Genomic DNA, 27,719 nt, shown 5'->3' on the forward strand with positions numbered 1-27,719 from the left:
TCATAAGGATGGTATTTTTTTTTCCTCTGTGGGATACAGTGCTATTTGTGCAGCAGATTGTATTTTGACAGATGCAACTGTATCATAAAAAGGCCCTTAGCACTATCAGACTGGTTGCTCACAAACGTACAGAAGCTCCAGGACTTCTTAAAAAAAGACAACAATTAAAATGTTTTTGAGAGTGCAAAATGCCTCCAAGCCACTTACCTCCCCCACACCAGTTTGCAGAATTTTCAGTCCAGTTGTCTTTTCAAGCTTGTCTTTGTTTATGGCTGTAAGGAAAATTAAGACTGAGTTACAGGAAATCTGGGATATGCATGATTTTGCAGCATTTAGAATATAACCAGCCTTCTTTCCTCCATCAATAAATTCATGACTGTTCCTAGGTATGCCATCTATGGAATATCTTTTCCTGATAGCAATTCTGCTAGTGTATTTTCTGAAGGCATAGGTAGGCCATTAATTGTTCAGTATTATGTGAAAAATAAAAAAAGAGAAACTAATTCTAGCTATCTCGTAAACACGGTACAACAAATATTTAACACATATGCACAATATGCTTGGACAATTCTCTTCAGTGAAAGCTTCCCACTGTCCTCCTTGTAGTTGAAGGTGCAGCACCTTACCATTGCAACAGCACTGTCACTGCAGTGCACTTCACAACAAACTCTCATATAGCAGATAAGATAGTTTATTTCACAAATAGGGGTGCAATGCACAATGTTTTATTTAGTTGAAATTTAGGGGGTTTTCCTTTTATCATCTTGCATGTCAGCAAAACCATTCAACACAAAAATAAAGTAATCCAGCATAAACAAGCTAAATGCAAGATAGAGGTGGTAACACTATGACTACATGCATACTTGCAACCCAAACATGCCCAGGGCATGAACATGAGCACTGTCTTACTATTGCCTGTTCTTTTAAATCATTACTATGGTCTCCAGATGATTTTGACCTTTGCCCACTAATATTCTCACCAAAAAGAATTACCAGCCACAGTTCTGGGAACAGCACAAGGATGAGCTTATTCTCGTCTTGGGGTCTGGGTAAAGTCACCTTGTTCTACATAGGAAGACTTTAACCTTCAAAATATAAACTGTGCCAGCTGGACTCATACCCCAGTACCTGGCTTGATTTATTTATGAATAGAAATGAAGCCCTGCAGCCTTGTTAAACTCTTCTCCCTTTAGCTGTCTAGTCATCAACTATGTAATCCAAGTGAGTCATCCAAATTCTCTCTGCAGTCAGTCCAAAGGGTGGACATTTAATACAATGAGTCATCTTGTATTATCTCACACACATCTGTGGGCACCTATCTCCTCTGATTATGGACACAATTTTGATAGACCAGGCTTCTCAACTGAAGTTGCCTAACGGAAACATTCCTACCAGAAATGACAAGAAGGGTGCTACAGCATATTGTACACTGGAAATTTACATTAAAATACTGAAAGAATTTTTTTTTTTAATTTGCAAAAAATGCTTTGGAATTGTTGCAGTTCTAAGCATATTCAAAACAGTTGAGATTACAGCAGACAAACCTCAGAAGCAATATTACTGTGAATTGATACTTTATTTAGTTTGTCCAAAGTGCCATACAAATGACTGATATTAATTTCAGAGGTAAGTTGTGTCATTAGGGCTCAATCTCACCTCAAATATCCAAAACATGAAAAGATAAGAGTGTTTATGTGCAAAGATTCAAGAAGTAAAACATCAAGAAATTCTAATACCAAGAAACTTTCCTGTCTGCCTTCAGCAAGGGATGAATAATGCCCATGATTTAAATGGAGTGGAACATTCTGTCCACCTTTTAGACCCACATAGCTTTTCTTTTTCTTTTTTTTCTTTTTCATATGCTAGCAATTAAGCAGATAGCAACATGGATTCCCAAGTTAAGGAAGCTTAAACACATTTTGCTGAAAGCCTAAAAACTACATGCACTACTCACATACTACTTCTTCTATGCTTCATACATTCACAAGTATATTTATCCCATCTGGAGTAAGAAGGATCACATGAGAAAAAAAAAAGAGTTGCTTGGACCATGCAATTTGAGGCTGCATTTTCACTCTGTTGTATAGATGTTGTGCAGTATGAATTTCCAAAACCAAGTAAATCTTTGCAAACAAGCTTAATATTTGGCCTTGAGTACTTTGTACTCTGGACTGTGTACTCTGTACTTTGTACTGGACTTTATACTCTGGACTATCAGCTTTGGCTGATGGCTTGCAATGTCATGCAACAACATTCATTCTTTCAGACTTACCATTTTGTTGCAAACTTGTGCTATGCTACCACACTGATACCTCACACCCAGCATACATGTTAAAGGTATATTTCTACCAAATGCAAAAATCTAAAAAAAAGATTGATAAATATTTCCTGTTATAAAAACAGACAGGTCCACAGCTCCTCCAAAGAAACTGAATGGTCCAACAAATTATTCTCTTGTAGCTTAGAATAAAGAAAACTGCACAGCAGAGTGATGCAAAATAAACAGATATAAGTAAACAACAAAGCTTAAATCCCAGGGTGTAATTTCCTATCACATGAACAGTTAATAGAAAATACCGGGTCTGCTGAATCACTGAATTTTATAATTACTATTACATATTTGACCTCCTTTTCATAGGTTTCCTGCGGACTTTAGTTATTGATGCTTTGATTTTAAAAACAAAAAAAGTTTACTTAACACCCCCCTTTCCCCTTGATATCGGCTAAAACACAAAGGACATCTCTGACAGCCATGCTAACACAAACCCTGCCAAAATTAGGAGGCATGAAGGCACGACGTGCTATTGATTAAATCATAACCTGAAAACGGTCAAGCTCTGGCACTGTCAAATTACAGAGAGAGACACAGCAGAATCTCCAGCATGTTCACTCCAGGCATGTACAGGAGCATATTTTAGCTAACCTTGAACTCCACAAGCAGTTCAGGAAGGTCAAGAAATTCTGTCAAAAATGGTGCTGAAGCTGAAGCAGCAACTACATATCAAGCAGCTGCTTCAAGCTGCAGAACAGTGAATATAATTACTTAACTTTGACTCTGCATAACTATAATTGAGAATTTAAGACAATAAAATACAGTTGCTATCCTATAGACAGATGAAGAAGTGGTGGGAAAATAAATTCAGATATTAAGAACAAGCTACTATTCCTTTGAAAACTGGCACTTTTTTTTTTCTTTTTTTTAAAGTAAATTAGTATACTATCTGCTAGATTTTATTCCAATACAAATATACAGCAGGAGATATTTCTGTTACAAATTTTATGAACTGGAAATGGTAATTCTGGGTAACATGGTACATTGCACATTCCAAAGTTGATTTTTCAGTTTAAAGTCCTGAAATAAGAATGGAGAGCAGACAAACTCATCAGTAAAGAGGCATAATAAAAACAACTATTAAATAAAAAAGAAAAAAACCAACAACACAACCCCAGTTAGCAACATATAAATCCCTTTTTTAATCTTCCACTGAAACAAAAAGGGCTTCCAAACACACACAAAAAAGGAGGCCTTTAAATTAAATTCACTAGATGAAGGATATGCAAATTACCTGGAGAAGCAGAGCCCTATAATGTTCTCAAAATTCTGCAATAGCCTATTTAATTAGTATTTTAATTTATCAGAAGAATTCTTTGCACTTGACAATTTATGCAGTATTCCATATAATTAAGCACGTAGCTACAGTGGAATAATTTTGCCTACTCTCTGTATACCAGTTATTTTAACCTGAAAGAATTTGTGGAAGTCTCTTCTGTGATCTAAATTACAATGGGGACAATTTAATGGCTTTGCTCTATTAGAGAGCATGATGAGGGTGTCACTGAATGTTTAAGGGTAGGGGTTGTGACTGTTCATGGTCTCCACTAACCTGAGGGATGTCTGATGTGTTTTCTGGGAGCTAACATTTATTTTCTTTAGCAACATTATCTGTCAGTGGCATAGTCAGGAATATAAGTGTCTAGTTTTGTAGTTGGCAGTTTGAACCTTGGTGTCCATCAGTTACTATGAGAAGCAGGTTATACAGGACTTCAAGCAGATCTCCAGTGTCATTACAGCACTCCTGGAGGAAGAAAGCCCTAAGAAACGAGTGATCCACAGAGGTCTGCTATAAAGCAGGTTGCAACTCCGACTTACTTGTGGGAGCACAGACTGGCACAAGCAAGATGAGGGAAGGGTATATGCAGGAGACTTCCTAAATCTGTCTCTTGTGCTACTGCAGGATTTACCTGCTCCAGAGAAGAAACCATCCTTAAATATGAAAAGTATTTGTGGAAAGATGGCATCATTCACAAGGAAACCTTATCTTCCTGCTGTGCATCTGACTTTGAGAGTGTGTTGTATTCAATTAAATGTAGGGGGAAAACGTACTTAGAGACATGCAATTCCCCTGACATCTATTACATGCCCATTTTAGAATGAGACAATTCATGCCCTAGACTCGCTAACTATATTGACTGGACCTCCAGTCAATAAAGTGATGGAGGGTAATTAATTTGGATTTACTGTAGGCTGTCAGATGAATTCTACAATAACTGTCTTCCCATCAGCTTGTTGTAAAGCTCCTTCCATATAGCTATATTCATAAGAATTTCCCTTTTTTGAGGAAAGGAAAGGGAAAAGGAGGAAGGGAAATCCAGAGAGATGGTAAATGCTTATTACAGCTTTGAAGTCTTTAACAAGTTTTCTAAATCTAAGACAAGCAGATGTTGCATTTATTTACACCAAGTTAGTCTTTGCTTTCTCCGCCCCTATAAAGAACCCCCTGATTATGTGGAAAAAATATGGTGAACCAGAAGACTGCCTTGATGTTCGGCAGACCCATACCCATGCGTTGTGCCATGCATATACATAACAGATATACTAAAACCTTTTTCACTTGAAATTCAATGCAAATGAATTCCCATAATATTTGGTCTCTCTCCCTGTTGATAAGAACACAGTCCCAAAGTGAAACTTTGTTCACTCAATGCATCTCCTAAAACTGCTGAGGCACTCACACAACTCAATGAGAATGGGACAGAGGAAAACGCACTGTCGGTTCAGTGCTAAGTCTTTTCCCTTCAGAACAAACTGATGTTACATGAGTTTATCCCACCTCATCCACTTTCCTTTTATGGAAGTAATTCAGAAATACTTTAATGAACTTTGAATTAGATATTTAGGTATAACCATTCCTTTTTGGAATACAAGATAAACGCTCCCTGACTTTCATGTATGTCTATAGGACGGTGTGAGGACACCCTGTGCCCAACCCTGGGCACTTCTTCCCAGTGGCAACAGCCTGTTAGTTTGTAACAACTCTCCATGGGCAGAAGTGTTCAAGTAAGTCAGTCAAAAACACAACGTGTGCATTCAAAATGCTTCAGCTTGAAATAAAAATTACTAACTCGAGTTGCCAGATAGAAAGGAGAAGGGTCCCTTTACTAAATTTTACAATTCAATAGTGAGGGACAAGTACACAGGCTGTGGGCAAAAGATATTTTGTATTCCCGTCTTTACTGGGTGATGGCACATAATAGTTGCTTTGTGTATAATTTCTAGTCAACTGGCAGCCAGGCCTGGAATGAAAATGGTTGCACGTAAGTCAAAGCTTCATAGCGGTACTAGCAACAGCCTGCTAAATATTATGTCATATTCAATTTTCAGGTAATTTTTCAAATAGTTTTAATTAGATATTGTTTCAATCTCATGTGCATTAATTCAATTTCTGATATCAATATTTCAGCTTTCAATCTGCTCAGACGCAGTACCTTGCTGCCTGGAGTAATTTAAAACATTGTTTGCATCTCCAGCAATTTTGAGGGCACACATCCTTCACAACCTGCTCTAGCCAATAAAACCAGCAGATAGAAATTCACGCCATGTTCACCACTCCCAGTGCACCTTTGCATTCTCACAGATTTTGGTACAACACAGCCAAATCTCCATGCACACAATAATCAAGGAATTTTCTGTCTCTGTTTGCTTTTAATTCTGTTCAAAAAATACACATAAAATCCATTTGTCAGACAAATAGCAGGACTGCATGTTGCTGTAAGAAAAAAATTGACCCCATACTTGAGTAGCTGGCAACAGCTGTATGTTTTTTTAAAGGAATCACAGAATACCAGGTTGGGAGGGGACCTCAAGGATCATCTGGCCCAACCTTTCTTAGCAAAAGCACAGTCTAGACAAGATGGCCCAGGAGCCTGTTCAGCTGAATGTTAAAAGTGTCTCGGGGAATCCACCACTTCCCTAGAGAGATTATACCAATGTCTGATTGCTCTCATTTGAAAAATTTTCCTCTTGTGTCCAGTCTGAATCATCCTAGGGGTATCTTGTGCCCATTACCCCTCTTCTTTTCCATGCAACTTCCTATAAAAAGGGAGACTCCATCTTCTTTGTAGCCACCCTTTAAATACTAGAACATGGTGATAAGATCTCCCCGGAGCCTTCTTTTCTTAAGGCTGAACAAACCAAATTCTGTCACCCTTTCCTCCTGCAACAGGCTTCCAGTCCTTTGATCACCTTTGTGGTCCTTCCTGAAACCTTCTTCCAGGATGACCACATCCTTTTTGTATAGTGGGGACCAAACCTGAACACAGAATTCCAGGTGTGGCCTGACAAGTGCTGAGTGGGATAATGACTTCTTTATTTCAGTTTGTGACACCTTGTTGATGTAACCCAGCATCCTGTTGGCTTTGCTGCAGCAGCACCCTATTCACTCATATTGAGATTGTTATCTCCCAGTACCTGCAGGTCCCTTTCCACAGAGCTGATCCCCAGCCAGGTAGATCTCAGCCTTTGCTATGCTTTTGGACTATGTTTATCCAAGAGCTTACACTTGTCCTTGTTGAACTTCATAACATTCTTGTTAGCCCACTCTTCCAGCCTATTCGGGTCTTCCTGCAACAGGGCTCTCCCAGAGTGTCCACTTCCCCGTCAGTTTGGTATAATCAACAAACTGTGTCAGGATACACTTGTTCCTATCTTCCAGATGGAAGAATATATTAAATACATGAATATATTAAACAGTGTTAATAGCTGGGGATCCCACTAGTGACAGGTTGCCAGTTTTAAGATGAACTATTTGCCACCACCTTCTTGGTGCTGCCTGTCAGCCAGTTCCTTACCCATCACACAGACCACTTGTCTAGACCACTAACCAGTATATTACAAAGTATCCATAACCCATTCATTCTAAATTCATCTACTAAGGCAACATCACTTTCTCTAAACCATCTATGTCTCATGTACCTAATGTTCCATGGTCAGATAATGTTTAAGGATAGAGGAGCAAAGACCTGATACATCAGGACCTCATGCAGCTGTCTGTTCACATAGATAAGGTATGTATTTCAAACACATTCTTTCTGCCTGACTGCTTGCATTGCTGTCCTTTTAAAGGAGCTATTCTAAAACTGATATTTCCATTGCAGTAAAGGAGTTTGGGATATATGTAATAACACTTTTGCATTTCTCTGGAGTTTTTTTAATGCTGGGACCATGTCTAGCAACTAAGCTGTCTCAAGTAAGAAATCACTCAAGGTTCCCTCACTAGTCAAAAAAAGTAAGTAGGTATTGCCAGAGATTGACTTAAGCCATTCTGAGACAGGTACCATTTATTCATTATATAGAAATATAAGCCTGGAAAGGGCTGATGAGTCAACAAATTAAACAAATCCTTTTTTTAAACACAGGTTTACCCTTGTAAGAAACACACATATACAAGCTCCAAAATACTTCAAAAGTAAAACAGTCCTATAGATAATGCTATGACTATAGAGAAATTTTCAAGATGTGATGTCAATGTGAAGTATGAACAAAAAATGGTTTAGATAAATTACAGCTAGAGAAATGAAAAACCTTTGTCTATTCTAAACACTTTCTTGCAGAGCTCCAGAAACCCATTATCAAAAATATTCTCCAAAATAATAACAAAGTCGGTGCCCATCAATAGAAGAGTTTTGAGTACTAAAAACAAAAATAACCATGGCTATCATTGGCTATGTTTTACAAATATAGAATATATTTCAATTAATTTTTTAAAGTGGCAATTTTTAATACTCTTGGCCATTCTAACAGTGATAATTCAATGCTGCAGATTATTTGGGTGCAATGCATATATGTGTAAGGATTTGCTTGCATACATAAACCACCCCTTATTTATAGCTAAAATTGTACCAATTCAGCCAGTGTTAGGAGAAAATGAAGAAGTGTCATTGCACCTTTCACATCAGAATTCATTCACATAATAAATTAAGTTTGTGACAAGCTTCAGCTGTGTACAGAAAATTCAGATAAAAAAAACCCCGCAGACTTCTTAAAGTCCCAGTTGGCTTAATATTATAGTTCACCATCATATGTTCAATCTCAACATTTACAAATTAGAAGGCAAGATTCATGGTTCCATGTAATGGGCAGTTAAGAAAGACCACCTGGACCTCTCTCAGCCCTTCCAGTGAAGTGTTTGTCTCTTTGCCTTCACAACAATGTGGAAAGTAACGCTCCATAAAATAAGCTTAAGGCCACAGCTTCTTTTCTTTCCTTTTAAATAAACAGGTTTTTGGAATAGCATTGTAAAAGAACAGTTTTTCTGCCTTCCTTTATTTATAGTCAAGACTCCAACAGATTGCTTTAATTTTTTTGTGATGAAAATACTACCACAATATCAAAGAGATAATTGCAGTTACTCAGTTTTTCAAGGTTAGCTACATATTCCAGTTTTGTATTCTGCTTTTCTGCTTATATTTAAATATTCTCTCCTTTTATATACTTCTTTTTGATCCCTCAGGATATCCACTGCATCTCCTTTTTATGGTTTATTATTTTTAAAGAACCATGTCCTCTTCAAAAACATAAATTTTAAGATCCATTTTTTGTCCTTTTGGTGCTTTAGAGAGAGTAGAAAACATGTAAGCTTCTATGCTATCTCCATTTAATAGGAATCAAAATATTTACCTATATAGTGCTCAGGAATAGAAGTACCTAAATAAATTTTCTTCCCTGTTCTTGCTTGTATAAGCTTTTATATTAACTAGGGTGGTTTATAAGCATAAAGAACTATTGAACTGATCTAGAAGCTGCTGCTTATGGTTGTAGCTTTGTAGAAATTCAGGAAAAGCAGTTATCTGGAATTTAAGTGACCTTGTGTGGTTTCTTTAGAATAGATGATATGTTAGTGAGGAAAGGGAAAGGATTAAACTTTCTGTCCAGAAGCCTACCAGCTGCCTTTTCTATAGCTTCTATTATTATTTTTTAAACAAAACAGGAAACAAAAACCAGGAACAGTCATTGCACTTTTACAGAAATGATCCACTCCTCCTGAGAGTGTCCCTGGAAAGTACACTTTCATATTAGAGTACATAATTAAAAATACACATATTAGCCTGTAATTGTTAATCTTTGTTATCTGTACTTTTTTTGCATTCTCCTGCTTGCACCACTTTGGATCTTCTCACATAAACAGCCTGAAATACATGAACTATTCTTACTCATATTTAAAATCTGTCAAATCTTTGGATGGACACTGTAGTGTGTTTACACTGGTATATGAAAAAATTAAGGGGCACTACCACTAATTCTCAGCATGCCAAACTGTTGTTATTTTTAATAAATACACATTCAAGAACTGTATTTTTTTTCCCAGTCATTTCCTCAGTTAATAAAACACCACCCTGTAGGTTCATTTCTTTAATGATCCAAAACACAACTTCAAGCCATGTTATTTGTTATTCATCTACAACTACACTTACTGTCAGTCTTGTGGCATAAATGTAACAAGACTGAGTTGGGAAAACATTAGCAATATTTCAACTGACTGGCTCACTAAATCATGAATAACACAGCTAATGCACAAGGTCATTCACTAACAAAATCTATTTGCTGTGCCTCAGAATAAAATTAAAATATTTATTACCAAGGATACCACTAGTAACAGGAGTCACAGAAAGCTTTCAGGTGAGAGTGAATGGAGGTGATGTTAACTTGCCCATCATTTCTCACAATAACTTTTCTTAATTCTTCCTTTATGAAAACTTTGAAGGCTACTTTGATACCTGTAAAATAATTTCCTTAAAATCAGCAAAAAATGGAAGGATGGGTGAAGCCAGTTTATAGTTCAGAAATACAGGCCCAATATTTTTTAAAGAATATAAACTTTAATCATATAATATGAAATCAGTATGTTTATTTTTGGGTGGTTGAAGTGCAAAGGGAGATAAATGCTTATCTAGAGAGATAACAGGGTCCTAAATGCATTTACAGAATTTGCCAGTGCATATATGTGTGCAGGTATGCACATTTAATGGGAATAAGAAGAAGGATTTAACAGGAAAGACCTAAGTGTGCAAAGAGCTATTTTGCAGATCCTGGGGGTACCCAAAATGTTATGATTATTACTACATCATATACAAATTTTTCTCATGGCTATGATCATTGTGGGAAAAGCACTATGCAAACATACAACTAAAAGTGGTTCCTATGCAAAAGAGCTTGTATCTACCAAATGACTGGAGAGAATAAATGTCTACAGAGGGAAGTACAGATAACAAGGAACTGGTATTAGGCAATGCGACAGCAGAATACCAAAGCAGAATCCATCCACGCAGCATTTGTACTCTTTTTTTTTTTTTTTTTTGGCACAGGAAGTGATGTGATCAGCTAAGCTTTATAAATCCATTAAAAACTCAAGCTCTTTCACCATTTCACTGCTTAGAAGAGTAGAGGAGACTTATTGGAAGGGTTTAAAATAAGGAGAAATGGCAGGAAAGGGCATTCTGATCACCTCAGCCTGAAGTGCTGGAAGCAAAGACAAAGCTTTCCTTTTCTATAACTGATGTGATAGCGAGTTCTCTCTTTTGCAGTCAGTTTAACCCAGTACTTCCTGGTGAGAATTTCTGCTGGCACCATCTCTCCTATAACAATACTATGAAAACATTTTTTAGGACATCCCTAAAACGTACAAAAAAAGGATACCTGGAGTGTCCCACTCCCTATGGTGCAAGTTCAATTGGAGTGAGTTATAAATCTGATTATAAACCTCTTATGGAGCAAAATACTGTTCTATATCTCAGATATCCATGCACTTTGTGGGAGAATCCTATATTCAGAAATAAAAGTATTTCTGTTATGCTGGCTTTATTTTCTTTTTGTAGAGAAATCATAAGCAGCTGAAGGAATATTAGAACTAAAGAAAATGAATGAATTGAGAGTGTGAGACTCTGTTAGTAATACTGTGTATCAGGAGCTAGCCCTGCTGGTAAAGAGTTTACTGTCCATCAAAATGCCAGTTATGCACTCTTGTGAGTAGCCCCTTATCCTTTCTTTCTTTTTTTTTTTTTCTCAAAAAGATGTGCATCATTAGCAAAAACCCTGCTATTTAAACCATTCAAGCTTACCTGGTAAATTTTGACTGACATGGTTTAGAGAGTGATCACAGAAGCAGTTCTATCAGCAGATACAAGACAGCGGTAACCTCTGTCAAGGGTATGATAACCTCTTTCATTGGCACTGATGCATTCAAAAGAGGACACTGGTCCACAGCCTTTATAAAACTGTCAAACTTGTATGGATTATGCAATTTAACACATAGAAATCATTACTGTGTACAATTTACAATAAATGTAAATGAAATGCCTATCCGCTTTATGCATATATGGGCATAGGTCACTATTAGAGTGCCAGCAATTTCAAGCAATTTCTGCATGCTATTTTCTGCAAAAATTAGCACAATAGCTTCCTTATGGGGTGAAAATCTATAGGAGAGTTAAAAGCTTGGTGAAATGTTTTCTGACTTCTCACTGAGTGGTCCATTTGGCAGGGAGGCTTTCTCCTGCCAAGACAAGCTGTAAACCACACCTGAAGCTGTGCATGAAGCCATCTTTGCAGTGTTCTTCCCTCCGTAACAGCATGACTGTAGCACAGGATTGTTTCCAGACCCCCCCCTTCATGCAAATATATGGAACCAGTCATAAAAGAAATATTTGCTACTGAAAAAGAAAGGTAGCTATTACAAGGGCAGTACAGATAATGACTTCCTCAGGAAAGAATTTTGTGAGAAAGTGGTTTGCATATTTCCTGACCCCCTTGCTTTTGTAGACTGCAGGATCCGTGACTGATTTCTAAAGGAGAGGATGTTCTTGTAAAAGCATTTTAAAATTCATTTATATATATATATACACACATATATCAAGCACAAGAGACCTTTATAAATACCTGCAATAATCTACACATATACACATAACATGTATGTCTCAACATAAGATACATACATATAGTGTATTCCACTCACTACTCTTCAAAAATGAATACAGAACAGTAGTATAAACATAAATTAAGTATGAGGTATACATCTTCACCCATCAAGATTAATGTATATTATTATCCCTTGACCTCTCCTTAATATTCTATTTTACCATGTTTCTAAAATATTTATACCATACAGGGTGTTAAATTATAGCAATTAAGGCCATGGTATGGTTTTATTAATATTTTATTGGGAATGTTCCATAATTTGAATTTCCCCGGTGCACTTCTGTTGCTCTGCTGTACACTGTGGGGATGGAGGGCATTCCTGTCTTGCTCTACATCTTTGCAGATCTTTACCAGCATTTTGCTCTATACAGCCAGATACAGTGTTTTCCAGCTACTGACTTTTTACCTGGTGGCTGACTCACATAATCATTTCAGGGTCTTTATGTCCCATTCTGGGATTCCAGCACAACAAAGACAGCAGCAAACCAGAGAAAGACCACAGAAGGAGAACTGAAGGGACTGGAGCATGCATTTGAGAAGAGGTTGAGACCAATGGACTTATTCAGCCTCAGGAAGTCTAAATGGTGATTTAACTGCTGCTGACTGCTACATGGGCAGGACTATGAAAAAGATGAGCTAAACTTTTGCAGAGACTTATACCAAAAGGACTTGAGACAAATTGCCACAAAGGAAATTCTGATTGGACAGAAGGAGAAAAAAAGTATATTTTCTCAGTGAGTGAGTGAGGGTTGAGTGTTGGGGTAGGCTGCACTGAGAGGCTGTAGAATTGTTAGTCGTTGAGTTTTATGTAATTCAGGTGGAGCAGGGCCTCAAGAAGCCGAATTTCAGATTTGGACCCAATGACCTCCAGAGGTCCCTTAGAGCTTAAATTTTTCTACTATTATTTATATAACATCTCTAAAGACAGCGATTCTTCACAAGCAACTGTATCATTTCATCCTGATGGTTATGAAATAATGATAAACTCTTCTTTATGACAAAAGGCTGCTGTCCTCAAGAGTATCATCATGTCTCAGACCTGTGTTTATCAAAGCATTTTCATTTCTCGTTCATATTGTTCTTATGTAGCAAAGAACTGAAAGACATGTTCAGCTGATGAATCATGGCCCAAAAGCACTGGAGCAGAGTGAAGAGAAACAGAAATCTGAAAAAATTCAAACCAAACTAAGATTTGGGCTTTATGGCTAGTTTTTGTGGCAGAAAAATGTGCATGGTCATCACAACAAAGCTGAACTAGGTTATGACAGCAAAACAGGAGAGATTGAAAAGACTGAAAAATTGAACATTATGGGACTAATGAAAAAATTAAAGTTTTCTTTTAAAGAAAACAATGTTATAAGAACAGGCAAGAAATAAATAGAAGTAAAGGAATAATATGCAATGCTGTTCAAGTATGAAGAAAGGTCTCTTCCTCAAGCAGCATAATACCTTACATAAATGGCAGGTATTTAAAGGACATAACTGCTGCCAAAATTTTACTGCTGCCAAAGCACAAGGTGGATAAACAAAGATAGAAGAAGAAGAGAGATGGACCCACAGACAGAAAGAGGGATGAGGGTAAAGGAAAAACTACCCAAATATTCAGATTAGTTTTTTCTACTGCCTATATTTTACAGTCTGTATTCCAAAGGTGGTTTCATAATGCAGTTTTAGATGCCTGAAAATTAGGCATCTACTAAAAGCTTCATGCATACTTTCCCAATGGCTCATAGACAGACAGAGGCACTTCCAGAGAGCACTTCATCCTCCCTCAGAAATACATCATTCACATGTAAAAAAATATTGCCATCCATTTTATATGCAGCCATGATATGCCAAAAGCAGCTGGGGGTTCGCAGCAAAGATTCAAGGAACTGATCTGTGTGATACAGAAATAGGTAGGTGACCTCACAAGGAAGTGGGATACCAAATTAATGGGTGGAAAATCAAGATGGAAAGAAGGGGATGTCTCTGCTAACCCGTCTTAGTCACCCATACTGTAACAGGGAGGTTAAACTTCTACAGTGGTATTTTCATGTAATTCTGAGACTGTAGATTCAAACTCAAAATTAATTTGTAGTTTTCTCCTAAAAAAAAATTCAATATTTTTTATCCATCCGTGTATTTCATAAAATCATAGAATGGCTAGGGTATTTGTATTATCTTATACAATCTAGGATATAATATAGCAGTAAATAACACCCAGATAGAGTGATAAAACTGGCTTAATCTCACAAGAGAGTAAAAGAGTTAAAATAATATTTTAGTTCACTAACTTTAAAATATCAAGGACAGTTATTACTAGGTACAGTCTATAGATATATTTTTTTCCTACATCATTACATTGCTTTTTTTTTGTGCTGCAATTATGTATTAAATATGTAGTTAATATATAATAAATACTTGAATATATTGTTTCATTCAGTACTCAGCAGCCTATTTTCAAAACAATGGAATGTTCTCATTCTTATATCTTCAGTTGATAAAAAAGTAGAAATTTATGTATTATTAGCATAATTTTTATTGATTTCAGATACTATATACAAAAAAATTCCTCTCCCCCAAAATGTTTGCTGAACAAACAAGTTGACAAATTATCAGGAGGAACAAGTGCCTCAAGAATTATCCTGGAAGGATTTGGTGGTTGTGGGATTTCTTATAAATGGAGGCACCAGTAAAAGAGCACAGTGCTCTATATTACCTTGTCATATAGCAGGAAGAGTTGATGTTCCTTCAGGTAACATTGTGCACATATAAAAAATGAGCAATTTCAAGCAATTAGTTTCACCAAAGACTGAATGAGAATCTGAACATCCTGCTGTCTTGCAAGTGTAGCTATGAAGGGGAAAGGAGGTTTGTTTTTCACGCATAGAATGGGTGAGGAGATGAATGGAAGATAATTAATGGGTTGCTGCATCTCTTGTTTTTGACAGCCAACTTCATTAGATGTTCTGTAATTCTGTATCTGGTCAATTCTTTGCATCAAGTTAGGAATGCAATTCCTGCAAAAAACTCATCTATAATGGATAAAAGCACCCAGGTCTTGTAAAAAAGAGATATATGTAGAATGTAATTATATGTAAAGTGTATGTGTGTTCTGTGTATGATGTATGAGGCTGGAGAAGGATTTGCATATATTTGAATATTCATTAGATCTTCAATATCTTGTGAAACAAAATGCAATAAAGGAAGAAATAGAAACAGAGATAACAGAGAGAAGATGCATCTCTTTAATATTTCTAATTTTACACCGTGTAATGATCTACCCATCTATTTTCTTATTTAAAAACATCAACAAGATGTTTGATATTATAAATAATATTAAATAATAGATATTAATAATTCATTATAACCTTGCATTCAATTGCAATCTTTAAATTAAATACAAAGATATTAATACTTTAATAACAATTAATATAAAATTAACTTTTAAATATAGCACCATATTACTGTGTGGCAATTATATTAGTAGTTAGAATGCTTTAAGGACATAAGCCCATCTAAATCAAACTGCAGCACTGTTGACAATTCATTAAAAAGAATGAAAATATACCACTTATTTGGTAATTACAACATATAAATACAGCCCCACTATCATATAGATCATAGTACTGCATCTACCTCATTCTTTTAAACTATCATATTATTACTTGCGCAGTTTTGCAATGTACTTAAAATACACCATGCTTCCAGGCAGAATGGGAGGGGTGTAGCTGTTTACATCAATGACCAGCTGGAACTCTGCCTTTGGATGGGTGATGGGCCAACTGAGTTTGTGGGTTAGGGTCAAAGGGAAAACTGGGGGTCTGCTACATTATCATGGGGGTCTGCTTCAGGCCACTCAATCAGGAGGACTTTGGGGATGAAGCACTCTATAAACAGATAGGAGCAGCCTCACACCCGCAGGCCCTTGACCTCATGGGGGACTTCAACCACCCTGATATCTGTTGGAGGGACGGTACGGCCCAGCACAAGCAATCTAGGAGGTTTCTCGATTGTGTGGAAGACAACTTCCTTCTGCATGTGATACAGGAGCCAACAACGAGAGGTGCCATGCTTGACCTTGTGCTCACCAACAGGAAGGGGCTGGCTGGAAATGTGATGCTCCAAGGCAGCCTTGGCTGCAGTGATCACAAGATGGTGGAGTAGTAAGATTTCATGGGATAAAGCCCTAGAGGGGAGGGGGACCCAAGATTGCTGGCTGATAATCAAGGATCAGCTGCTCCAAGCTCAGGAGCATTGCATCCTGACAAGAAGGAAATGGGGCAAGAAGGCCAGGAGGCCTCAATGGATGGATAAGCAGCTGCTGAGAAAAGGTAGAAGGCAAAAAGAAGATTATATAAGGTGGAAGCGACAATAGGCAGCTTCAGAAGAATACAGGGACATTGTCTGAGAAGATAGGGATCAAATCAGGAAAGCTACAGCCCAGTTAGAACTGAGTCTGCTCAGGCATGTCAAGGACAACAGGAAAGGCTTCTATAGTAGGTATGTCACTAACAAATAACAGATTAGCGATAATGTGGGCCCTCTCTGGAAGGAAAAGGGAGAACTGGCTACCCTTGATTAGGAGAAGGCTGAGGTTCTCAATGACCTCTTTGCCTCAGTCTTCACTGGCAAATGCTCTGACCACACCACTCAAGTCTCAGAAGGCAGATGCAGGGACTGTGAGAATGAAGACCTTGGGCCCATTGTAGAAGAGAGTTAGGTTCAAGATCATCTTAGAAACCTGAACATGCACAAGTCAATGGGACCTAATGAAATTCATGTGTGGGTCCTGAAGGAGCTGGCAAATGAAGTTGCTAAGCCACTGTTCATCGTATTTGAAAAATCATGGCAGACAGGTGAAGTTCCTGATGACTGGAAAAAGGGAAATATAACCCCATTTTCAAGAAGGGGAAAATGGATGACCCAGGGAATTACAGACCAGTCAGTCTCACCTCTGTGCCTGGCAAAATCTGGGAGCAGATTCTCCTGGAAGGCATGCTAACGCATACAAAAAACAACAAGGTGCTTGGTGACAGCCAGCATGGCTTCACCAAGGGGAAATCCTGTCTGCCCAATCTGGTAGCCTTCTATGATGGGGCTACAGAGCTGATGGATAGGGGCAGAGCAGTTGATGTCATCTGCCTGGACTTGTGCAAAGCATTTGACACTGTCCTGCATAACATCTTTGTCTCTGAATTGGAGAGACACAAATTTAAAGGATGGACCACTTGGTGGATATAGAACTGGCTGGATGGCCCCAGCTCTATGCAGAGATTTGTGGTCAATGGCTCAAGGGATCAGGCTGTGACTGACCCTTTTCAACTCTTTGTTGGTGACATGGACAGTGGGATTGAATGCAAGTTTGCTCATGACACCAAGCTGTGTGGTTCGGTTGATACACTGGAGGGAAGGAATGCCATCCAGAGGTACCTTGACACATTTGAGAGGTGAGCCAATGCCAGCTTCATGAAGTTCAACCAAGCCAAGTGCAAGGTGCTATACCTGGGTCGAGGCAATCGCAGGCACAGCTACAGGTTGGGCAGAGAATTGACTCAGAGCAGCACTGCAGAGAAGGAGGTGTCAGTTGATGAGAAACTGAACATGAGCCAGCAGTGTGCGCTTACAGCCCAGAAACCAGCCATATCCTGGGCTGCATCAAAAGAAGCATGCCCAGCAGGTCGAAGGAGGGTTCCAATGCCTGAAAAGGGCCTAGAAGGATGCCAGAAAGGGAGGCTTCATCAGGGACTGTAGTCATAGAATGAGGGGTAATGGGTTTAAACTTAAACAGTGGAAGTTTAGGTTAGATACAAGGAAGAAGTTCTTTACTGTGAGGGTGGTGAGGCACTGGAGTGTGTTGTCCAGAGAAGTGGTAAATGCTGCCTCTCTGGCATTGTTCAAGGCCAGGTTGGACAGAGCTTTGGGCAAAATGGTCTAGGGTGAGGCATCCCTGCCCGTGGCAGGCGGGTTAGAACTAGATGATCTCAAGGTCCTTTCCAACCCTAACCATTCTATGATCCTATATTTAAATTATTATTTCAACAGCAGTAGTGTTAAAGGAAAATAGCATTTTTATAAAGCCTAATACATCTGAAGAGAAAATCACTGTAAGTATCTAAATATGTTTTCTATGCACAGTTTGAACTCCCGTTGTTCAAAGTGAAGTGCTACCTTTGGTGTAGAACATGAAGTATTTGGGATAGAAGAAAACAGCATCAAAGGAGGACCAACCATCTGATGCCACAAAATGCATGTATTGATTTCATATTTTGAAAGGCTTCCTTTACCTTGAATATTTAGCAGATCTAATGAAAGCCTGAACTGACCCCAATGAGTTTGAATCCTGCTTTAACTAAAACACATTTTTTGAGAAGTACATAGTCATTAGACTATGGAAGAGAGCCTATTTTGAAATATCTTTTATATAGTAGGCAGAGGTTGCCTCTTAAATATTGTTTAAGTTAAAATACTTAAATAACCTAATTTTATACTGGTTAATACTATACAACATGTTTTCAGTCACAGAGCAATTGAATTGATTATTGGATTCAACTTTGGCACTAGGTTTTTTTCACACTTGGATATTTAAATTTTATTCACCCTTCATTTAAATTATTAATTAATATTGACTTTCAAAAGGACCCTGTTCAGTATTTTACTTGTAGTAAAATCTAGAGGTTTTTGCTGCATTAGAGATGCTAGTTTTAAATCTGGGTGCTAGCTAATAACATATGTGAAGATGTCAAAAAGGAAAACCAAAAATATTCTTACATGGTATGGGGTATTTAGATTTCTTTTTCCACATGCCATATGGACAAGTGGCCATTAGGACAGTACTTTCCATATAAATGTATATTTCATTTCAAATGCTGTATCTATTTAGGAGAAAACTAAGCAGAAAACGACCAACCTAAACCCATGACACCTGGTGAAATGAGGTGGCGTTAGAGATATCCAGAGACATAAATAGTTTCAAAATAATTTCCAATAACAATTTCTCATTTTTTAATGATGAACACTCTCCATAACTGATCCATAGAAGAAGAGCTGATCAACTGACACAGTTACTAAACTACCATCCTGTAGTGACTTCTACATGAGCCCAGTATTAGTTATATCACTGAGCCCTCCTGTTCCGGATTAAGTTTCCCAAATTAAGTCCAACTAACAATTTTGTTTAAAAATAATGAAAAATCATCCCTCAAAAACTCAAACAAAAATGCATTGTTTGATGTGAGCAACATTTTATATTTTTACTTTTGTTATAATTTTTCCCTATTTTTTCTAGAAGTAATTGCTGAAAATGCCAGAACTGTACTTAATGCACAAAAACCTTACTTTAAATAGAAATAATGCCATGAGATGTAGATAAATAAACAAATAAAAGTTTTTCAGGGTTTTACCCAGATCATAGTTTGGTTTGGTTATTAAAAAAAAACTCAAACCAAACCAAAACAGAATATTCTCCAAAAAGTTCTCTAAACAACTCTTTCCAAATATCCAGAGTACGTTTAGGATTACAATAAAGGAAATATTTTCACTGAAAATATTTGAAGTAGTCTTTATCTGGAATTGAAACACTATAAAAAATTGCCTTCCTTTGTATGAACTGAAGATGCACCAGTATGGAAGGGAAAATTGCATGTATGTTCAACAATTTCTTTTATTTTTGTTTTTGAGAACCAGAGGAAGTGGTTTTATGAAAAGTGAGAATAAAAGAAATACAGAACTATGGGTTTTTCCATTATTAGCTTTTGCTTCAAATGTATTTTAAAATACTTTAATTAATACGACTCTTGCCACTGTTCATATAATTAGTGTCTGATCTACAGACAGGGAAGCTCCCTGGCAAAGTATAGAGCACATACTTGGGGGAACCTAATAGAAGTTGCAGCTGGTACTCCTTTCATAGAAATTACAACTGTAGAGCAGAAAATGTGCTTGTGTCTGAGCTGCCAAGGTGAAATGCTGCATCTTGGCACACTATGCCCTCCCTGGGACTGGCAGTGACAGGGGACGGATGGCTGGACACATGCCCCAATCTGTTGATCTGCCATGGTGATGATAGCCCTTGGAAGAATAAATGAGTAGGAGGCACACATTACATTTCACATCTTGCAGCTAAAGCTATCAGAGCATGACTGCGTGAGCCCCATAGCTGAAGCCATCCCCATGCATCCCTGCATCTAAATACAGCCCAATTAATCTCACTTTATTAAGAATTCAGGTCCAAAAAAAAAAGGATATTTTCCCTACTGAGCTTTCATTTTTTCTTGTTTTGCAGTTTTGTTTGAGCACTTGCTAACCAGGTGCAGTGTTGGTTACCTAGCTGATGAGAGCAAAGATGTCTGAATAATTTGTGGTTATAATAATAGTATGCAAATGCAAATACGAATTTATACAAAATTCCTTTATGTGTTTGTAAGTTCCCTCCGAACAGCTCAATGTTATGGCTTTGTTAGACCTAATTTGAAGAATATTTTCCTGTGCATAATTCTGAATTCATAATTCAGAATTTGATTCAAGGCTGAATCTTGGTGTGATGTCACAACTGTTCCATGCCTCACTGATTTCACTGTTGTGCTCCATATGAACGCTGTCAAATTGGAACCTTATCCTGTTGATTTTATAGGGTCACATTTTCATAGGCATTCAGTTCAATTCACTCAAAACATAACTGTTGTGCACCAATTTCAGTTAGACATAAAAGTCACACTGAGATGCTTCTGTTTTGTGACTGGAAAAAGATTGCACAATGTAGAACCATCCCCTTTATACAGTAATGTTTGCATCAGTGAAAGTCTCTGTCTTCCGTATGAGATGGGAAAGTTGTGAAACAGTGACATAAAAGTGATTTTCTGGGAGTCACCCAGCAGCCTACTGCCAGAAATGGAAATTCCTTACTGTCCTGAAGCCAAACTTAGTGCCACTAAATTTCAACCCATGATTCAGCAGTAAAAAATATAGTATTTCTATAAATACTGATAGTTCACCCTGTTCACCCCAGCCTGCATTTTGTAATCAGATGTTACCACAGAGGAGGTAACATGGAGGAGGGTTCAGGATAAAAAGAGATAATTAAAAGTAAAATAAAATTATAGAGCTAAAGAAATCAGCTGGACTAAATAACCCTGTAAGGTTAAGGCTAACTGCCTTTTTCTGGAGAAAGGTAAAGGAAAGTCTTCTGGGAGAAAGAGAAGCACCTTAGAGAAAACAGCAGCAATCAGTGCACAACAATAAAATCATAGAGTAACTGGAGGGTTCTTTGTTATAAATACATCTAACAATTCATGGTACTTTTTAAAATGGCCCTTTTAAAAATGAGCTGAAAAAGCAACATTATTTCTCAGACTGATAACCAGCTTACTAGATTTCTGAGAGGTCAGAGGCTTCCTTGTTTATTCAGCTGAAGCAGTCTTTCAGCTCTCTGATCTTCTCAGTCTATCGTTATTATTAGTCTTCCTTGAGTTCTACTTTTCAAATACCTTGTCTCAGCTGACTTTGGATTTCCTATTCAGCAATTTAACCCTACCAACAGTTTATAAAACAAGATAAAAATCCATAAATTAGGCGTTCATGGGTGCTTGTGCCCTATATCTTTGTCAAGGATAATCACAATCAAATGCTTGTTTCTCAAGACAGCCTGTCAGCCAGCACAATTACAGGATCTCAGCTTGCCCTGCCTAGCACAGGCCAGAAGTAAGACTTGTAGCCAGGGAAATAGATTCATACTCATTCTTCACCTGTCTCTTTTCTGTCTATTTTCTCAGTTCTATTTATTTTCTTTACAGATTGTTATTAGTACTCTCTTGATAAAGCAAAATATCCAATATTTATATTTCTTTATGGGTATGGCTATTTCAGAGACAGTGTAAAAAACTCTCTGTGGTGCAAACATAGCTAAGCCAGGGGGAACCTAAGGAGCTTGGTAGCTCTGTTGTGTCACCACAGCAGTGTGAAGGCCAATGTGAGGCACTGATCCAAGATGTCACAGCTAAACTTTTAGCAGCTCCCCCAGTAGTATAAACTCTGAAACCTTGACATCCTCTGGATGTTTTATTTCTAGATCTGAAGGAACAATCCTGCCATCATTATGTAGAGCAGAGATTTTGCCATGGACTTCACTGAGATCAAAACTTAACTGTGGTTTGTTTTTTTTTATATTTGAGGAAGACATGCTAAGGACTAGAACGTGACTTACAACTTCTGACTCCTGGCCCTTGGACAGTAGGAACAGTGTAATTCAGAAACATCTTTGCTATAAGTAGTGGCAGTTTCTGGATGAATGCTGTGGACTATTCATCATCTGAAACAGAACCTATTACAACAAACTCCAAATTGTGCTCTGTTGAACAAGGAAAGATGATAACACTATAATAAAAGCCTATATACCACTGGTCACTATGATGGACTTGAGGGATGGAAGAGAAAATTTTTAGATTTCTGAGAGGAAATTGATACATATTTAATATATTCATTCTAAAGTGAGCTTTAGTACATTGCTGAAAGGAAAAAAAAAAAAGAGATGATACTGCATAGGTTTTGTGTCTTTTCCTTTCAAATTCCTCTAGGAACCATGAAATACTAGAAAATTCTGCTGTGGTCTGGGGGTTTTCCTCTGCCTCAGAGCCTCCTCCGGGATGGCTCTGTCTTGGAGCACTATCTGGAGTCCCCACATCACCTCACACTTTCCTCCTATCCCTGACATGCCTCCCTCATCATTCTCACCCTAATATGCTCCTTAAGGAATTCTGACAGGACAGGCTTGAAGTCTCCTGTCAGAGCCATTATTACAAGAATCTCCATGTACACCTGCATATTTAAGAACCCTTTACTTCTCTCTCTGCATGCTGCAAAGAATTCAACATTGCAGTAAATTTCTCACCTTGATTTCCTACTTCTTTCTTAAAGGAAGCAGATTTGTTATCTCAAATATGAGCAAGCATCTAGGCAGTCAGGCAGTGTGCTGACATAGAGGTACATCTCGGTCATGAATTCCAACTTTGTCTCTTGGCTGTCAAATATTCTGCTTTTCTAGCAAATAGTCAGCTGCACAGTGTTATTCCACTCATAACAAGCCTCCAGGCAGAGTACAAACCGTTAATTAGTTCCCTCTGATTTCAACAATTCAGGCAGTTTTTCACTCTTCTACTAATCCACTCACGGAGACTGAAATGTCCGAATATGAATTCATGGACCATGTCAAAAGTTTGTTTAGGTCAAAGTAAGTAACAACCACTGTTCTCCACTTACTTCATTGTAATTTCATTGTAGAAGGCAAAAATGTTGGTCAGGTGTGTTTAGCCCTTGATTAGTTCATGCTAACTAGTCCCAGCCATCATCTTGTCCTTCATGGGCCCAGTAATAGCTTCCAGGAGAACACACTACATAATTTTCTAAGGGATCAAAGTGAAGCTGATCAGCCTCTTGTTTCCTGAAGAATTTCTTCTGCTTTCTCTGAAGAGGGGTACAACACTGACATTTCTCCAGCCTTAACCCCATTCTTCACAACTTTCAAGGAAGATAGAGTGGACTCCCCACGATACCAGCTACCTTTCTGAGCATCCTTGTATGCATCCATCTTGACTCATGGACTCTTAAGAGATCTTTGAGTCAATTGTCTTCTACTATTGTAGATGGTAGTTTTTCTCCTTGAAAACTATCTCTGCATATATAGGCTTGGGAGACCTTTTTGCTGCAGGTCAAAAAAGATAGTACTGAGCAATTTTGCCTATCTGCATTTTCTGTTTCTAAATCACCTGCTCCATTCCGAGCATTCAGAGGTGGGCTCATGTTTTTATTTTTCGTTTTCTTTTACTTCTAATGCATTGGTAGAAGCTCTTTTGGTTGCCCTTGATGTCCCTTGCCAGTTTGAACTGTAGTGAAGATTTGCTTTCCTAGCACCATCCTGGGTTCTAGATATTTTTTATATTTTTCCTTTGTAGACTGTCCTTCCTGTATATAGACTTTTTGTGCTAAAACTCAGTCCTGACTTACCAAGCCAGTTTCCTGGTACGTCTCATTTTCCTGAGCTCCAGGAAAGTGTTCTTGTGCTTTCTGTCCCTAGAGACATGCCAGCTCTCCTGAGCTGATTACTTTTTTCTTTGCCCCTCATAGGATATTTTTTTGCCCTTCACAGGATCTTGTCTACCAGTTTTCCTGGAAAGCCAAAGTCTAATCTCCAGAAGTCCAGGACCTAGTATGTCTTCATCATTCCTCTCAAAATCTTGGACTCCCTTATTTCATGGTCACTAATTAGCATATGTTTAGTACTGTTATATGTGTTGATAGAAGTACAGAAACAATTTAACTAATTCTATTTAGGTTTCCGTTTTTCCTTTTAGATATCAAATAGATGTATTTGGACTGTATTCAGAGAATCCTGTGCCTAGGAAGAATCTGTAGCCATAGGTTCCTTATGTAACTTACCTGCATTGTTTACGGGTACTGTCCTGGAAGAGTCTCCTTTTGCCTTAAAAACACCCTCCTTATGAACATATCCATTAATTCTGACTGCAGCCCCTTGTTGGTTCAATGCTCTGGCTCATAAATTGCAATATTCCATACCTTGGCACCACATCGTATCATCTGCAGTTTCTGCAAGGTATTTACTTCTAAATCATGCCAGCTGTACAGCTATAAATTAAATGTGAGGCAAGAGAGAATCAAATCAATTAAACACAGTGCTATCAGGAATGGTGGTGTCTAAAGTTTAGAAAATCTGCTTCATCCTGGTGAGGCTGAGTCCACCCAGAATTGCACCCAGAAGAAAGTTTCTCTGCTTGACAGTATTTTTCCACCTTGCTTTTCTGAGGAGCTTTATATGTTGTTTTGTAGTTCATCATATTTTGGGCATCATGGACTATATTCTTCCTAACTTTAAGATATTTCTTGGGAGGATTTTAAGATTTTTTAAGTGCAGTATACTCTAAATTAATCCAGACAAATGTCCAAAAAAAGGCAAAGGCAATGATGTCTGAGGCCTCAAAGCTCTTGTGGTCTTACAGCATTATCTCATCTCATGGCATTTCAAAGCCTTCAAACGAGTATTCATCCCATCTAAAAAATCTTTTGGTCTTCAGGAACCAAAGCTGCAGGGTTTTTGATCTCAACTCTTTAAGTCTTTCCTTAATCTTAAAGGCCTTATATTTGGTAGCTCCTTCTCTGTTGATAGACCTTATTACTAGAATATGCAGGGTCAGAACCTGAGATTACTTTATCCAGTTTCAAATAACCATCTGCTTATTTATTTATAACAACTACTAATTTTTTCTTCTGAGGACATCAAGTAACTGCAAAAGTATTAGTCCTTTGGTCTTTCCATACTTGAAGTTTGCCAAGAGGTCATTAAAGCACTTCTAAGTTATCAGCATGTACATGTGACCCTTGATGCTCTAGTGGTTCTCATACCCCTTCCATTAGATGTTCAGCACTAAACACTTTGAGAACTGTCATGTAAGGAGCTGCTCAAAAAGGACAGGTGAATGATCTGTAAGACAAGATTTTTTTCTTTTTTTTTTAATTATAAGTTGGGAATCATGTTGGGAATTATGTATATCTCGAGAATGCAAAGCATTTCTGGTTCTAGAAGAAACTATATTGAGTACTCTTTACAGACCAAGAAGGAATTTGTTCCATGCTGATCTCCTGCTTTGCTTTTACTTTGTAAACACCAGTCCACTTCAGACCTTGCCTCCACCCCACAGTCCTCTTGACTGCTGGATCTGTGCCTGGATGGATGAGCCAGAGGGGGATGAAGAAAACGTCCTATCTCAAGCTGCAAATTAAGGTAACAGGAGGTAGGCTTGGGAAAGGAGAACCTTTGGTATTGTTATGAAGGATATAAATATCCAAGAAGAGGAATTATCTCAGGAAGCCCAAAGAGAATTCTACACAGTATTGGGGTGGTATTCAGATATAAAAATCAACAACACATTAAGATAAGTTAAAGGAAAAAAAATCCTGAAGGTGAGATCTATTCGATTGTGGAACAGTCACCTGCTGGAAGCAGTGCGAGCAGAACAGTTTCAGTTATATCATTCAAATTCTTCATGTGGAATTATATTTACACTGTCAACAGCAAGCATTTCCATTTAAAAAAATTGGTGCTCTACATGCATGTCAAGCAGTCTACGTTTAGAAAAGCAAAAAGATAATATTCGTTTTATCACCCACCCTATGTTTCTTGTTATTATTTTGCTTACCAGTGGGAACAGTTTTATTGCTTTTTTCTTGTGCAAATGGTAAAGAGAAGAATTGGAAAATGCATAGTGCCTCTAAAGTAATAGAAGATTGGAGGTGTTTTCTTTCTTCAGAGAGTAAAGATCAGAATGAAATTGTCTTCAGCAATTTGAATGTTTTATTTTTCCTGAATGGAGGAACACCTGAAGTGCTTAGGTGTAATTCGGTGCAGAATATGCAAAATTACATTGCAGGGAATATATTTCTCAAGGAACTATTCTCCTCTTATGGCAGATATGTAACTGCTACTAATAACAACAGCTATTACACATTTGCCATAGGAAGCTGACTGCTCTGTCTTGCCCTGTTATGTCCATTTTGCTACACTAGTTTTTCAAACTCTTCATATCCTTTACTAACCACAAGGATATCCCATATACATAATTTTTATTCAACAAAAACATACACATATAGAAACACAGATATTTACCATTGTTGCATAGTAATGCCTACACTTTAGTAATAGAATTCCCAAAGGAAAAACACATCTATATGCATATATAGAATCATAGAATCATAGAATAGTTAGGGTTGGAAAGGACCTGAAAGGATACTTCATATAAAATTGGGCTAAAAAATCAGCACGTGTTTTAAAGTATGTATCTGAACAGGCAATGTAACATTAGCCTGTCTGCAGCCTCTGGGCAGCTAAGAGGCAATTGGTGAACCATAAGTGTGACATAGTTAAGCATCTTTTCATGGCTCAGACTGCTCTACAAGCCTGGCTCTCCATGGCTGCTAAAGGCTCTCAGCAGAACTGTGTTGGTAGCTGGTAGCTGAGATGACTTCCCAAGGCAAATTTAGCAGCAAGCAGAGATATGTGAGTTTCCTTTCACAGGTTACATTTGGTAGAAAAACCATTTAACCTGGGACTTTACCTGGGCTAATTAGCCCAGTAGAGAAGATGGGTCAATCAGTTCAAAACACTATAATGTAATCAACCAACTTCTTGTACCTGAGCTGGCTCACTTAATGCTATCTTAGGTACCTGTTCAGGGTGCTGCAACTGTGGGATATTACTTAGCAAGATAACCCAAGTAATCAGCACACAGACGAGGGAACAAAGGAAGCAAGCTAATGGGAATGCACAGGAAAAAGTAAAAAAAATATATTTATATTGTGTTTACTCTCTCAAAAATATCATTCTTTTTTAATAGATAATGAGGACGAACCTCTTGACAGGAAAAAAACTGTTTTCAAATCTTAGGGTTATATGAAGGCAAAGTAGTGCAAGAAGCTCATTGAA

The 27,719-nt window shown here is 37.7% G+C and overlaps 1 protein-coding gene across 1 annotated transcript in view; it reads right to left on the minus strand.

The window, feature by feature from the left end:
• Positions 1–27,719, minus strand: part of PTPRN2 (protein tyrosine phosphatase receptor type N2) — a 659,546-nt gene that overhangs the window by 236,180 nt on the left and 395,647 nt on the right. The window contains exon 12 of the mRNA XM_031042861.2: positions 208–272. Within this exon, the coding sequence (XP_030898721.2) occupies positions 208–272 (65 nt within the window). The remainder of the gene's footprint in view (positions 1–207; positions 273–27,719) is intronic.

This window comes from Melopsittacus undulatus, chromosome 1 (genome assembly GCF_012275295.1).
Source record: "Melopsittacus undulatus isolate bMelUnd1 chromosome 1, bMelUnd1.mat.Z, whole genome shotgun sequence".
Classification (NCBI taxonomy): domain Eukaryota; kingdom Metazoa; phylum Chordata; class Aves; order Psittaciformes; family Psittaculidae; genus Melopsittacus; species Melopsittacus undulatus.